The following is a 15,597-nucleotide window of genomic DNA, read 5'->3' on the forward strand; positions in this document are numbered from 1 at the left end:
TTTATAAATAACCCAGGTTTAAAACTATTGTGTTCTGCATCATTTGGAAAAACAACTTTGTCATATGTGAACATGCCATGTTTGTTTTAAGTTGTTTATTTTTTATAAAACTGACAGCAATTGACATTTGATTTGTATATTTATTTTACTCTGAAAGCTTTTGAACTTCAAATATCCCTGTAGTTTGCCTTTCTTTAATAATAGATATTTATAAAGTCATTGCTAGAGTTATAGTTCTAGCTAAAGCCTCACATGTCCATTAAACAGGTCCGATTAACCTGCTGATTTTATGCAATTTCAAATATTTCCTCTCTACATATACTATTAAATAGTATTATACAGGTACTAAGAGAAAAACATATCTGTATGGCTCATTTGATTCTGGGAACCTGCCACCATTGAAGCATTCCTAAAACTTTAAAATGACTTGGCATTTCCTTATCACCCCCTTAGTAGCAAAAGTATTTTGGCAATTTTAAAACTGATCTCTTACCAAGTTGTGCTTGCCATAGCTTGGCTCCGGTTTGAATTATAATAACCATAACTGATTCAGATAGTATTGTAATGCATTCATCTAGAGTCGTATATATATATATATATATATATATATATATATATATATATATATATATATATATATATATAGATGTACTGCATGTGATCCTTTTGCAGTAGGAAATTTCATTTTTTCAATGTTTCCCACCAGTTTCCCCTTTGGTCTGTTACTGTGGTAACCATACAAAAAACTCACAAAGAGACCCACCTACAGGAGTGTCGGGAAAAGTAGACAGAAGTCCAGTCTGTGAGTTATGGAGTGTAACAAAAATGTTTCAGTGTGCACTTTGGTAGGACAGGAACATCAAGCGGGTAATTGAAACAGTAATGATCTGATTACACAAGGCAGAGGGGAAAGCTGTGTGTGTGTCTGTGTGTGTGTGTGTGTGTGTGTGTGTGTGTCTGTGTGTGTGTGTGTGTGTGTGTAATGCGTAATGCAGAATTAGAGTATAATTTCCACACACCAACTACTAATGTAAGGTTTACGCACTTTAGCAATAAAAACAAACCATTAAACTTGCAACAGTCTAACACTGTCAGGAAGTATAAATTTGTTTTTTGAAACTCAGCAGTTACCATACAAAGGCTGCCTCCAGAAGTCAATAAAAGCAACAGTTGGGCAATGGCTTTACTGTAAAGCAATTCAAGGACTATTTTCTCTTTGCATTGTGGTCAGGCTCCTCCAATGCAAATGCAGTCCAGATGAAGCTCTGGTTCATAGTAATGAACTAAATAAGAGGCTTCAGGGCAAATCCTCCATCAAACCCATTGCCCAAAATCAGCCACAGCCACATTGAAGCTTGAGCAAGTAGTGGTCAGTCCACATGTTGACGTGGGTAGGGGGTTACAGCAGTAAAGACTGCAAAATCTTAATGAGGTTAGTAAAAACCAAAGTCATCTGAGAAATTTTACAAGACGTGTGCTGACCACATTGTGCATATAAAACTAGGCCAAAGGTTACAAAGCTGAATCCCTTTTAGACCCTACACTGTTAAGGGCTGTGAGTCAACAATACTAATTAGCCTGAGATGAGCTTCTATGAAAGCTATTATTGACCAGGGGAGATGGGAAGATACATGTTGTAATTAGACTGAATTTTATATTCTGCCTTAGCAATGGAGGAATTTAATTAATGATTACCAATTCCCAGAGAGAGAGAGAGAGAGAGAGAGAGAGAGAGAGAGAGAGAGAGAGAGAGAGAGAGAGAGAGAGAGAGAGCGAGAGAGAGAGAGAGAGAGAGAGAGAGAGAGAGAGAGAGAGAGAGAATCATTGTCACACTAACATGCCATTAGCCCTAGTTTATGAGCACAATTTGAACAACCCCTATGGTCCTGTTTCTGGAAAGGTTAATAGAATTGCAGAATAGGTCAATAAAAAAATTATATTAACAAACATTTTATTTGATCTTCTTTCAAGGGTTTATTAAGCCACACCTGGGGGATAATCATTGTATTTCAGGATGAAGTACCTTTCTGAATTGTTATGTATTGACCTGTCATCAGCTATAAATAGAAGCCAAAGTAATTGATGAGCTTGTGCATTTAATACTTTGGACATACTTCTGTAAAATGCATGTGGGGAACTGGTCAAGGTTTTAAAAAACGGAAACTGGGAATGCACATCAATTGTAAAAAAAAAAAAAAAAGTCCTAAGTGAAACTGCTATTTCTATGTATGTGCTTGTATTTAGGCAAACCTTATTACTAGAACATCTGTATCATAAAATCTAGACTCAGTTTGAAAAATAAACCATTTGGTCAGTGAAAATATAGATTCATTAATACAACCATTCAGAATACCCAAAAAGGATGGATGTTTTAAGCACATCTAAGTCCTGGTGGAACTATCTACATTGTCTAAGTGTAAATAAAAAAAATAAAAATAAAAACCTGCCACAATAATGAAATAAATATAAATAAGACTTTTTAATTGCTTATCAATGGCTGAAGGTAGGGAGTTTTCAATCAAAAAACAAACACTGGTTGGTGTCAATATCTTGCACAAGAAAATATCATTTGTTCCCCAGGATATAATCATTCTACTAATGTTTGCATATTGTGTTATTGTACTTATTAGACCTACAATACAGCTTGTAGGTCTATACTAGCTTTTGTTTCACATTGTTGTACTTACAAGCCTTGTTTTTAACATAGTATTATGACTAGATTTAATGACATAGCAGAAATGCTCTACAATGCCAATTCCGGAACTCAATTCAAATTCATATATGCTGTCAAGGTCTATCTCAGCCTTCATCGTCAGCCTTTATGTATTTAGTTTACATAAAGATGTTCAACAGCTACAATGCTTCCTTAAAGAGTGCTTTGTGAAATTAATTCAGTGTTCATGCTTGAATTCACTTAAAGTTGAATAACGGGTCCATTTTGCCTCTAGCAGCTATTTAATTGAACCACCTGTAAACTGCAAGAAGCTTTTCTATGTTACAGTGTTGTATTTATTTATTTATTTATTTATTTATTTATTTTTAAGTACAATTATTATTGTATGCATACCAGACTTCCAAACCTTCATCTCATTATCGGAATGCTTTTAACGAGTGCTATGCCAAAAATCTTAATGTGCCACATGTCAAAATTATTTTTTTTTTAAATCTTTGAAATGTGCTGACCTCGCCTCAACATGCATTTATTTAAGCTGCTACCAATTTGTTTGCCATATTTTGCCCAATTTTTTTAAAGAAAAAAGTTAATATTGTATGCCCCCCCCCCTTTGGGGCCACATTCCTGAGGCTTTATACAGTCTTCAAATTATAACATTATATTGAAATAAAAATGGGTTTTGTTGTGTGGCAAAACCAGAAAGTATGGGTATATTTATAATGCCAGTAATACTCTTTTTAATCAAAAGTTATAGATATTTTTGACTTTCCAGAAATAGAAAAAAAACACTTAAATACCAAACTAAAGGCAAATTATGTGTGCATTAGAATTGATTGTATACGTATAAATGTTAATATTATATTCAACTATCATAAGAACAAATTGCATTTTGTACTCTTAATAACACCAGGGAAATGACTTAACACTTTTCTGCTAACAGTTTCGATGCTATACAGTATACTGCTTGGTGGGCTAGTCGTGTGCAGTTTTGACATAATCTGTTATTAAATTTAAGCTGAATATTGTTAAGTAATAATATAAAACTGAAATAAATAAACTTTTCCATGTCTGGTTTTTGGACAAATTTGCATTTCTTTCCAGTCTGGAATAAAGATTTTTACCCAACTCTGACTGGTTGAAGGATTGTGGATGGGCCCCGAGGAAATTTTCAAACTTTCATTATAAAAGTCTTGAAAATATCAAGGCTAGACAGGGTTTAAAAAGGACCATGCTCGGTAGTAAAGCATGTTTATATTAGCCTCAATCCTTGTCCTGAAATGTCAAATACCTCACACCTTGTTACCTTCTGACTGACTACAGTACAGTACATTTAAAACAATATAACTTAAAAACCCACTATGGGAGGACCAAGTACCCACACACTAAGTATGTCTCCCTTGTCTAGTAATATAACATATGACACCAGGAATCTATTTTCTCTGTCCATGGTTTAACAACTCATCCAGCTAAACCATGGTTTTCCTTTAATGTTGAACATTATGGATCATTAGCTTTAGTTGACCCTTATCTAACGTACGACCTTTACAGTAGAAGTTTTCTGGTAGTCATCTTGTGTATTTTAAAGAAATGCACACAGTTAAAACATCTATACTTTTTAAAAAAAAAAATATGTACAAACCCTATATTCTTATGATTACATATAAATACAAATGAGCTATTTACTAAAAAAAAGTGGTTACAATAGTAATAAATACAAAATAATAATCTGACCATTATACTTCAATGTGCTGGGGTTGAGCCCATATACAATGTACATCAGAAATACATTTTAAAAAATCATTTAAAAAGGAATAATTCTCTGATTAAAATATTTATTTTTCCCAATTTCTTTTTTAGTAGACACATTATATATATATTTCAAAATAGCTGTTATTTTTAATGTTTTTTTTTTTCTTATATATACTGTATAAATAATGTCTTCACTGGGAAATATTTAAGTGTCAACCAGACTGCTGTTTAATGACAGCCACAGCCCTCCACAACCATATCCTGATAGTTCTTTAATACAACTTTTTCATATTCATCAAGATAGAGCATAGAAATTGCGCTGAGTTCTGTTGGCACACAGCAGGCCTTGGGAATATTTGAATTTACTGAGTTGACTAAAGTCTGCACAATGGCGTGATTTGTTGAATTTAGGTGATCTGCTAATGGAAATGGACATTCTCCTTGGCAGTAAAAGGCATGGTACCCTGGTGGGGCAACTATCCAGTCATTCCACCCAACATCACTGAAGTCCACATATAAGGGGTGCCTCCTACAGCTGGCTTTAAGCCTCTTTTTTTGCTTCGGTTTCCCTTGCCGTTTCTCCCTTTTATGAAGAACATGTCCTTTGCCATCATGGCTAAAAGTCACCAATAAGGGCCTTACTTGAGGCCAACTTTCTTCATCATCATGCAAAGATCTGCTGATCCGTACATGCTTTTTTGAGTCTCTCCCCTGATTGTCTAAGTGGACAACCTCCACCATAAACCCATGGTTGGCATGACCATGCATGATCCACCTCATGACTGCTGGGCTCACATCAAAGCTCTCCCATTTGCTCTGACTGTGTTGCACCAGCCTAGTATCCAGGAGTCTTGTTATAGGCTCCTTTGAGGAAGATGCTGGTTTTATAACTTCATAAATGTTAATGCGATGATAGCCACTGCTGCTGTTTGCAATGGCATCCTGGACCTGATTCCGAAAAATCATAAGTTCCGCAGACGTGATAAGCTCCTCCCCTGGAATGGAGGTAAGATTAAAGAAGAATAGCTGTGAAGTTTTCCCACTTTTGCCAGACAGCTCCTCCATGGGTTCTATTGATTAAACAAATAAGGACATTATGATTAGGATCTGTGTTGTGCAATACATGAAAAAATAATTACTTTTTTTCAGGTACATGATCACAAGACACCTGGCATAATTGTTTACACTGCTTTAAACATTTGATCAAACAATTTTCAATAAGTGAAAGTTGTAATATACGTTTCTATGGTAGTGTTTAAAATTTTCTGAGATCCCTGATAATTTAGGTAGGCTAAAGGCGTAATTTGCCTAGGTACTTTCAAAGCTAGAAAATCTATTCAAAAGAAAAATTGTAGAGCTGGTCTTGTCTTAAAATAGGAATGGCAGATTGCCATAACAGGTTAGTTATTCCCTGCCAAGTACATGTCCTTTTAATACCATTAACATAGCACTGGTCTGTATAGACTATTACCATGAACAACATATGTTATTTAAATATGTTTGATAAATGACTTCTAGAAATGAAGATATTTCAAAATAGGTGGCAGAATATCACTCAATGAGTAAGATTGAACTCAAAACTAAGTTAGGAAAAAAAAATATGTATACTGTATTAACAGTTATTGCATAATGTTAACATATGGTATACAACACCTATATTAAAATACTAGTCTCGTACTCTGTCATGTTTTACACTGCTTTAAAACAAAAACAGGAAAATAGCACAAATATGAAAACTATGCTCTACCTAAAGTAAAAATATATTAATTAGATTGGAAAACCAAATGTAATATTCTTAGAGGCAAACAAACTTGCGCAGTGTAAGCAACACTCAAGATACACTGTACCCTAACCTGTACATCTGATACCTTACAAACTGTCTGCTAGAGAAAATAATTGTTTTCAAACCCCCAGGTAGAACTAGCATTAATAATTCAGTCACCTGTTAGAATTCAAAACGGACAATGGTTCAGTTCCTGGTGCTGCCAAATAAAAATGTGAACACCAGTCTCAATATTTAACTTCACTGGGACATAAATGCTTCTGGTGTAGAATCTAAACATATCATACACCTTGGCAAAAACGACTTTAAAACTAACACATTCAAATATAAAAATATGGTTAAAATGCCAAAATACAAACAAAACAAAAAAATCCCTCAAGAATGCCTAATCATTGACCAAACCCGTACACATGCACATACAGATACAGATACATACATCTGTTCATATAACATCTATGGAACTATCTGAAAACTGGACGATTGATTGGTCAATTAATATTTCACGGGGAATAGTTAAGAATTTGAAATTATCTAAATGTACCCAGTTCAACAAGCAGTATCTAGATATATAGCGCAACTCGATCTTAATTTGAGAACTGTCATCTCCAGATGCTTATATATATATATGTGTGTGTGTGTGTGTGTGTGTGTGTGTGTGTGTGTGTGTGTGTGTGTGTGAAAATAATTGATTATACATTCTGTTTGTATGACATTTATATAACAATCCTTCAAAATAGCTAATATATGATAACGTTTTAATTTATTTTTCTTAATGGTATATGGTACAGTTTAAGGCAAAGTTGACGTATACACAGTACAATGTTTATTTAACCTTTTAAATTGATTTCGTGGTTAGTTACTGCGGTGTTTTTTGACATGATACGATATGCATGTATTTTGGCTATATGGTTTTTAATTGTACATCTAGTCTAAAATAAATAATCGCATTAAAATCAATAAATACGTGACATTATTAATAGCTCATGAATCCGCAAGTTGTAGCCTACAGACTCTTACCTTCATGGTGAAAACTCCTAACTGTGTTTGCGCGGCTGGCAGACCTATCTGGGTACTGGCTCAAGGCCGATCCGGGACCATAGGGGCTTTCCTCCCCATCCCCCAAATGCATACGATAAAGGTCCAACATGTATTGCGGGATCACTGCGTTCTTGCTGGGATTTGGTCTCTGCTTCAACCCAAACATATTGAGCAGCCGAAGTTCAAACTCATTTAGAATGTCCTCAGATTGCTGCGGGCTTTGTCGACCCGATTCGCTGAATTTCCTTCGGCCGACGTCCGGAATGAGCCCGGCTGAACCTCCGAGCAGTACCTGGCAGAGCAGAAGCACCATGAGAGCACGGACCCCGGCGACCATGATCAATCTGTACTAGAGAGAGTAGAGCTGCGTGTCAGTACTTTATAAACACTTCAGTATTCCGTTTGACAATACAACAATGACAAGTTACCTTTAAAAAAAGACCTTAATAAGTGAGATATGATCATGAAAGCATGATAACCTCCGCTTTCAGGGGTATTCAGAATTCAAAGTACCACAGGGTAAAATAAAAAAATAAATGTGCTTTGATATAAAGAAAAAAAGTATATCCCCTTTAATTACAAATGAATCGTGAAATGCTGGTAAGAACGACATGGATATGGGTTAAACACGCAGTGTAATGGAATAGGGAATGGGAACAATGAAAGAAAGAAAAAGATGTAAATAAAAAAGATAAAAAGCTAAGGAAAAATCAAAACAAGTGAACAGAAACACCAAGACAAAAGCACAACAGCAGAATAAAAATACTGGACAAAAACAAAGTTACGAATCGGTTTTATGCCTTAAGAACATTATAAAGAACCACAAAAGAAGTCAGGATCAAAGAGATGCTGAGGCTGGAAAAAAAGATAAATAGGAATAGAGTGCGTTGCACGTGTGTAGATGAAGCTGTTTACGTTACGTGAGGTGAAGGTGTTGTGTCTGCAACAGGATTAGATCATAGAGTTACAGGCAGGCAGGCAGAGGCATACAGGTGTCAAATCTACACAAACCTGCCTCCACTGCCACCAGCACAAATCAAAGGGGTAAAAAATAACAAAATCAACTACCTTTAAGAAATGGTCGATCGACTAAGAAGCACTCTCTGACATGTCCATTGAAACAAGTTCCACATAAAGGCCAGAAAGGGTAATGTATTTATATATCCAATGTGAGCTCCTTTAAAAAAAAACACTGCGTTATAGTTGGATGTTTGTGTGCATAATTAGCGTCCTTCCTTGACTGCCCTTTTCAATTGTACTTGAAGGTGTTTCTTAATAAGTATAGATTTCGGGATGCAGTCCAAGGTAACGCAAATTAAAGTCGAATTTGAGCAACAAGCGGTTTTCTGACGCTACTGTTCTTACTTCTTTCCATTACAGACCCGCTTCTCCGTGGACCAGCAACCATAGGTGTTCTGATCTGATTAATACCTATCAGGAAGCGTTCAGTCCGGTCGTTGGTTTGCCTGCTTAATTGTAGTCCGATACTTTCCACATTACTTCGTGTTATTATTCCACACAGCTATTCTGCAGCAATTAGAAAGCCACCATAGCACAGCTAGTTTCTTCTTACACATATTTTGAGTAGCTGTGAAGTAGGTAGACGAGAAAGACTCGAGACAAACTTTTCTGATACGAAAATATCACTTGAGTTTTCTCCAAGAAAAAAAAAAAGAAAGACAAAACAGGCAATATTACTTTTTTTTAAGTGTGTCCAATGAACCGTAATAAAATGAATAACAAAACCAATTTTTAGGGAGCTTATAATGTATTACCACTCATTACAAAATCCAATGTTACGACTGTTTGGAGTGTCCCTGCCTTAGCGTGCAATGGCTCAGTATACGAAGTCCCGCCCTTCCCGAGATGCTGTCACTCCCACCCGTTACAGAAACTTTTTTTTTCCAATTAATTAAAGTGTAACCGCGCTGTTAAATGTTTTTAGTTTTGTGTTTAATATGCAAGGTGAATGGACGGAGACATCCTAGGTCACAACACCCGATGCATATCCTCTATAGTTGCCAATACAAAAGCTCAAGATTTGTTTAGGCTAAGTTAAAAGAAACAGGGAAACTTACCCTGATATGTTTAATAAACTGACTCGCGGGCAATTCATTTGCTATATATTAAAGCCCACGTCCTAATGACTTTGTGAGAACACATCCAAGGTAATGATTTGACTATAATAGTCACATATAAGGAATCAAAAACACACAAGAGAATATCCTACCTGTAATAATTACAGTAACAAATGAGAAGGTGGATAGGCTGCTGTTTGAAATATCAACTAGACCCTGTTGTGATAGAATAATACCTTTCAACTCTTTAACATAACAGCCACTGTCCACACATTTTAGCCTTTGTCAGCAGAGTTGAAATTTTGCATTCTCATGTGGTTAATCAAAATAATAAAGGAGGTCAATAATGGTTAGAACAATTTCCTTACTAAAAAGTTACCCCAGGGACGCATTTTACATGAGTAGCATATGTAGGCCTAATGCTAAATATGTTTCAGCCGAAATACAGGTAAACAAGCACACCATTAAATATTTATTTTACAAATAACCTAGAATTTAAAAAAACCCTGAATGGAAATGTGGCAAAAATTAGATCCAGTGCGCCTACATGTGGAGGGATTAAGAAAGTCAGATCACATGTGTATTAAACAATGATCCATTGTATAATTTTACTCGGAGAAGAGTAAAATAATTCAAGCCTCTGCTAACACAAATCGGATTATCCTCAGCATTGATCCTAATTTGAGTCTTTACTTTATCGGGGAAATTCTCCCACCGTATCGTGGGTCTTAAATGAGCTAATGCTATTCACCAAACTATAAGCAGTATAAAGAGGGAATTTAAAAATACACTATATAAAACAAATAATAAAATATACCAAATGAGTGTGTTGCTGAAAATGCTGCTGAGAGATACAACCTGTTTGGAAAACTGATTGTAATCATATTGGCTCCTTTTAAAAAATATATTATGTGAAAACCCCAACACCTGTAGGGAGAGAGGGGCAGTTTCATTATATAATTACATACAACCAATGAACAGACCTTGCAAATATTTCAAACAAACCATTCACAACTGAGAAGTAACATAATACAACACTCTGCACCGCCAATACAGTTAACACAATAATGTTACTCAGTTTACCTGCTTTGCGAAAAGTATCGGAGGGCTGTCCCAGAAGACGCATTCTGGCTGCTCTTTTTTTCTGTGAGATAGAATACAGCTCAAGACAATAAGGTGCTCGTGAAAGTGAACCTTTCTTTCTTTCTTTTCTCTTCTTTTGCGGAATGTTAGTCCTATACGGCCTTTAGCCCGGGGACTTCATCCTCAGTCAGCCAGGATTTATCTTGGTATACTCCCTGTGGTGACGGGTTGATAAATCTTTACACCTCTAATATTCGCGGAGCTGTAACACCAGAGTGTGCCTATAAACGCCACCCAGTCTCCCGCCTGTCTTTTTTTTTAGACCTGTATGCTTTAAAAAGAAAAAAAAACTAACAATCGTAGTTTATTGTGTCCTTTAATTAATATGATTTCAAGAACATGCGTTTGTTTTTCATTGTCACAGTTTTACAAAGCCGTCCTCTCCCAATGCTAATGAAAATAATATATAGGCCTATATCAAACTTTTGTCTGACTTATTTATAAAAAATATAAAGAGGTTATCAAAACGAAATGCTAATAGTGAAAATGTTTAAAATGGTTTAAAAATCTGTTGTATGTCATCATGTGTCTTTTCTGAACATTGTTTGTGGCGTAAAGTAATGTTTGAGATTAATTCTGGAAATTAATTGTACACAGTACATCGTACCACATACCTGAAGTGATGTATGCTGCAGTGTATTTCGGTGATTTATTATTATTATTATTTTTTTTTTTTATGAAATAGTGTAAAATCATCAACTGTAAAATAATAATAATAATAATAATAATAATAATAATAATAATAATAATAATAATAATAATACAAGTTACACGTGCAGTCGTACTATTTGGATGAATTTGTTTTCGAGGTGTCACTGTCGATTTTTATAATTCTCTTGCTAAATTAGATTTTTTTTAAACGCTTAAATGTAAACTAAAAATAATGATTCAAATGATTATACTGATCACCAAACATACTTTGTTTTAGTTGACAAAAAATCGTTTTAATTGACTTTTGCCTGAGTTTTATATTCTATGGTAACTGCTGTCATTCTACAATAATGCGCTTATTATCTCCGGTGGTTAAACTGGTTTGCAGCAGCGACATAAATACAAGTCATAATTAGCCTAATTGCTGCAGTTATTTTCTGTTTAACAATGTTTTACATTTGTGTGGTTTTCTGGACTTTATTTGAGATATTAGTAACCTATTATAATAGATTAAAGATAGGGGTTACACAGAAAAAGTAATTTGGCGAATCTGAATTGCTAATTAATGTGCAGTGCAGAAATACAATGTAATGTGTTCAAATGTTTATTGTACATAATTATATATATATATATATATATATATATATATATATATATATATATATATATATATATATATATATATAGGAAACCGGGTATAAAACATCACCCTGCTGCGATACAAGTCGGTGTAGTTATTACACGTCCACAGCTTTAACCGAGCAGAGCTCCAGAAGCATTTCTTTAAAATCATCATCATAACATTTATTTGGTTATTCCCTCTTGTGTTTTACGAAAGTAAACTGAAATACAAATTATGGAAAGTGTCGTTTTATTATCACAAATCTTCTGGCAACTAGCTGCATTATTCAACTGTGTGTGTGTGTGTGCCTGTGTATGTGACTTAAACTAATTACAACTTTCCAAAGTGCAAGTTTTAAATACCCTTTAATCCCACACAGAATTTCAGTTAAAAAAAAAATGTTTTAACTGTAGTCCACTTTTACATGTGTGCATATTCAGAAATAATGTTCTGTTTGCAAATCATTTGAAAAAAGGAAGAAATATACATATAGATGTTTTCTTTGTATGATTTTATCACATGGAAATAGAATTAAGATTCACTTTACTGCTTATTTTTATTAAACTGTCAATTACACAAAATATTGCAAAGGGTGATGTGATGCACGCTGCTTTTCACCCCACAGAGCAGTTTGTATACTACAGCACCCTATGCCATATTCTATATAGTTGTCCTGATATGGCCAGCTATGCAATTATTTAGCCAACAAAAAAGTTTCCTATTAGATTGTGCACATTGTCAGATAAAATATTTATCACCACATTGGTTAAATATCCAATATATTCCACTGGATATTTAGGGGGGGGGACTTTGTTTGATATATTAATAAACCTTCAAAGCAACATTCAAATGACATTAAGTACATAGCACACTTTCATCTGCAGTCACATTTGTCAACTATCATATCCTCATAATGCCTCAAGACAATATTGTCATTGTTGTCGTAGTACAGCATGGAGATGGGAGATAATTTGATAGGAGCACAGCAAGGCTGAGGGGTACTTTTTAGGTCAAAAGAATGGACCAATGTTTGTAAAATGTCATGGTTTGTGCCATTGAGGCTTTCACTTAATGGAAAGGGGCATTCTCCTTGACAGTAATTTGCCATGTATCCTTGGGGAGTAATGATCCAATTCTGCCAGACAACATCTTTAAAGTCAATGTAGAGTCGCCTTGGTTTGCACACATTGCTTGGTCTAACTGGGAGCTAATATGTGCTTCTTTTTCTTCGAGACCTGCACTGAAGTGGGTTCAAAGAAACAGCCACCAATGATGTGTAAAGTAGAGCTTGAGTTCCAAAGTGAGGATGACCTAATTAGTTTTCAGAAGAAATTACTTTAACTGGGTCATGTTGGTCGCTTATCAGATCGGGATGTATCACGGGAACCATCCCAAAGTTCTTGCTATGATCTCTCCAGGTCGCTGCAATGTCTGTAAGGTTGAAGTTGAAGGATCTGTAAATGGGCTGAAAGGATTGTGACAGTAGCAGTTTTCGACTACTTTCTGGAGACACCCCCTTTAATGCAGTCTGTAAAACCTTATAAAATGACAAAGTGACGATCCTGGCGTTCCTGGTTAGGTGGTAAGAATTTAGATTGAATGCCACTTCCAGCTGAGTAAGAGTGAGCCGTTCAACCTCCTCCATAACAAAAATATTAAAATAGATTGTATTAAAACATTAAAAAAAAGTTGATTGTACATGTTTTGGTTTTACTTCACTGCTAAGCCACTACCTATATTATGACAATAAAGGTATTGATTTATAAGCTATAGACCTACCATGTCTTCTCTCTATTAAAAAATAAAATGTCCAAACAGTGTATCTGAAATAAGAACACAGACTATTTGTCATTTGGACCACATAAATAGTATTTGGTTTAACTTTATAACTTTTAGACATTTAAACGTAGGTTATCTAATCAACAACACACCAATATATGTATTTGATTATAATTGCAATATATATATATATATATATATATATATATATATATATATATATATATATATATATATATAGTGGATATAAATACATTGATCTTGAATAAACCGAACAATATTCCCACGAACATTGAATTCTGATACTCTACAAGGATCATTTTCAGTACCAGTGTTGGTTCCCTTGGCATTTGTCTTTTTTATTAAATATCTTCCACAGGACTGAAGCCATGGGAACTGGACCTGAAGGTTGTGGCTGACTCGAAATCCCCAAGTAATTTAAGAAAAAGCTTCTCTTGTGTTCTTAAATCGTCCACATCACCACCATGAGAAGTACAAAATAACACCAGCATTAGAGTTGACAACTTTAGGGTTGACAAAAGCCATATTAATTTACCGCCAGACCTGAATGTCAAATCCTTGACATAATGGTCTCGTCGGCCAGTTGTTTTCCTGACTAAATAAGTCTCTGAGAGAATGTTTAGGTGCTCCAAAAATGCTTACAGGTGATTGATATAAGGTGTTAATTGCAAGATTAAAGCTGTATTCTGTTATTCCCTTCAATTAGCAATCAGGAGTTCCCCATTGTCAGGTAGGAGGAAAATAACCCCCAATGTTTCACAAATGGTTGTGAACTAAGTTAGTGGCAGTACTCTAATTAACCCTTTTGTCTTGGCGGACGGCCTGCTTTCCAACAGTCATCCTGTTTCTAAGAAACGATCAGGGAGTGGTCCTCATTTTGTTTTCCAGTACCAATATCATCTGGAGTTTACCCACTGTTTTTTTTCAAAGGACAGAAGTAATACCATTAAGTGTAATTATAGTGTTGCCCTTCCCTTCCATGTTGCTCTGCAACTACTGTTCCCCATGTTTTATTTTTTTTTATAGAATAGGGTAAACTTGTAGAATAAAATAAACATATATACTGATTGATAATAAATTGCTCACAAAATATTTTTATACATGGAAAATACTGCTAAAAACGGCAATATTTAAATAAAATATGCAAGTTAATTTACAACACAGGTGTTATTTATGTGTTTGTTGTATTCCTATTTTTTTGTGTGTGTGTGAGTCACTTGTCTTGTCATTATTATTTATGGAGTCCCTCTGAACATTATTACTATATTGGTCGCCACTGCAAACGTTAACTATGCAAGGCTACCTGGAGGGAGTAGAAATTGGATTTGGGAACTTTCAAGGGTTACAAAAGTAATGAAAAGGTACAACATATCAAAGGTTTTTTTTTATTTTTTGGATTGTGGGAATGGGGGTGGAGATGAGGCTATGTATGGATTTCCCCAGTCCTGTGCAGAACACTGTATATCCTAGTGAATTTGTATACTCCCATCCCCGACCCCAATAAAGACATACAGATAGAAGAAATGTAAATTACAACATTTACATGGCAATAGTACTCTGAATAAATATAAAGAACAATCAGTTTACATGCAAGTGGAATTTCACATTTATTTAGTTAATCAGGATAGAACCCTTGAGATATACATCTAATTTCAAGGGGGTCCTGGCAGGAGAAGGTGTTGCTCAACATTTGTGCTCAACATTTACATAAAGACAGGAGTATGTGGGAAAAAAAATGTAAGCCTAGTACGCCAAGTTTTCTTATGTGAGACTTTAATAACCAAACTCAATTTTTCTTCTGAACATAGAGATGGTCAGATTGGGGTAATTGGGTAACTGTGTCCTTCCTGGAGTGTTACTTTGATCCATGCTGAGGATGAGAGGGTGTGTGCTGCAGGTGTAAAATGTACTTCTACAAGTGTCAAACAACCATTTAGGTACAATTTACAACTGTGGAGCTATAGAAACATGGCTTAAAAATCTGCCTGGATTGTTGGTATATACAGTATACAGAAATATAGTCACTTCATCAGATTATGAAAATATGACATCCACTGTG

The 15,597-nt window shown here is 35.0% G+C and overlaps 1 protein-coding gene across 2 annotated transcripts; it reads right to left on the reverse strand.

Moving 5' to 3' along the window:
* Window positions 1–4,567: 4,567 nt before the first annotated feature.
* On the reverse strand, window positions 4,568–9,033 carry LOC117402384 (bone morphogenetic protein 2-like). 2 transcript variants are annotated; one of them, XM_034003465.3, is made up of 3 exons: window positions 8,313–9,033; window positions 7,224–7,588; window positions 4,568–5,493 (listed from the first exon to the last, which is right to left on the reverse strand). In XM_034003465.3, the coding sequence occupies exons 2-3, from the start codon at window positions 7,579–7,581 to the stop codon at window positions 4,652–4,654; spliced, it is 1,200 nt and encodes a 399-aa protein (XP_033859356.1). In that variant the 5' UTR covers window positions 7,582–7,588; window positions 8,313–9,033; the 3' UTR covers window positions 4,568–4,651. The 2 variants fall into 2 exon arrangements, with proteins under 2 accessions (XP_033859356.1, XP_033859355.1); XM_034003464.3 differs by having other exon boundaries at window positions 7,224–7,593.
* Window positions 9,034–15,597: the final 6,564 nt, after the last annotated feature.

Source organism: Acipenser ruthenus, chromosome 5 (assembly GCF_902713425.1).
Source record: "Acipenser ruthenus chromosome 5, fAciRut3.2 maternal haplotype, whole genome shotgun sequence".
NCBI lineage: Eukaryota > Metazoa > Chordata > Actinopteri > Acipenseriformes > Acipenseridae > Acipenser > Acipenser ruthenus.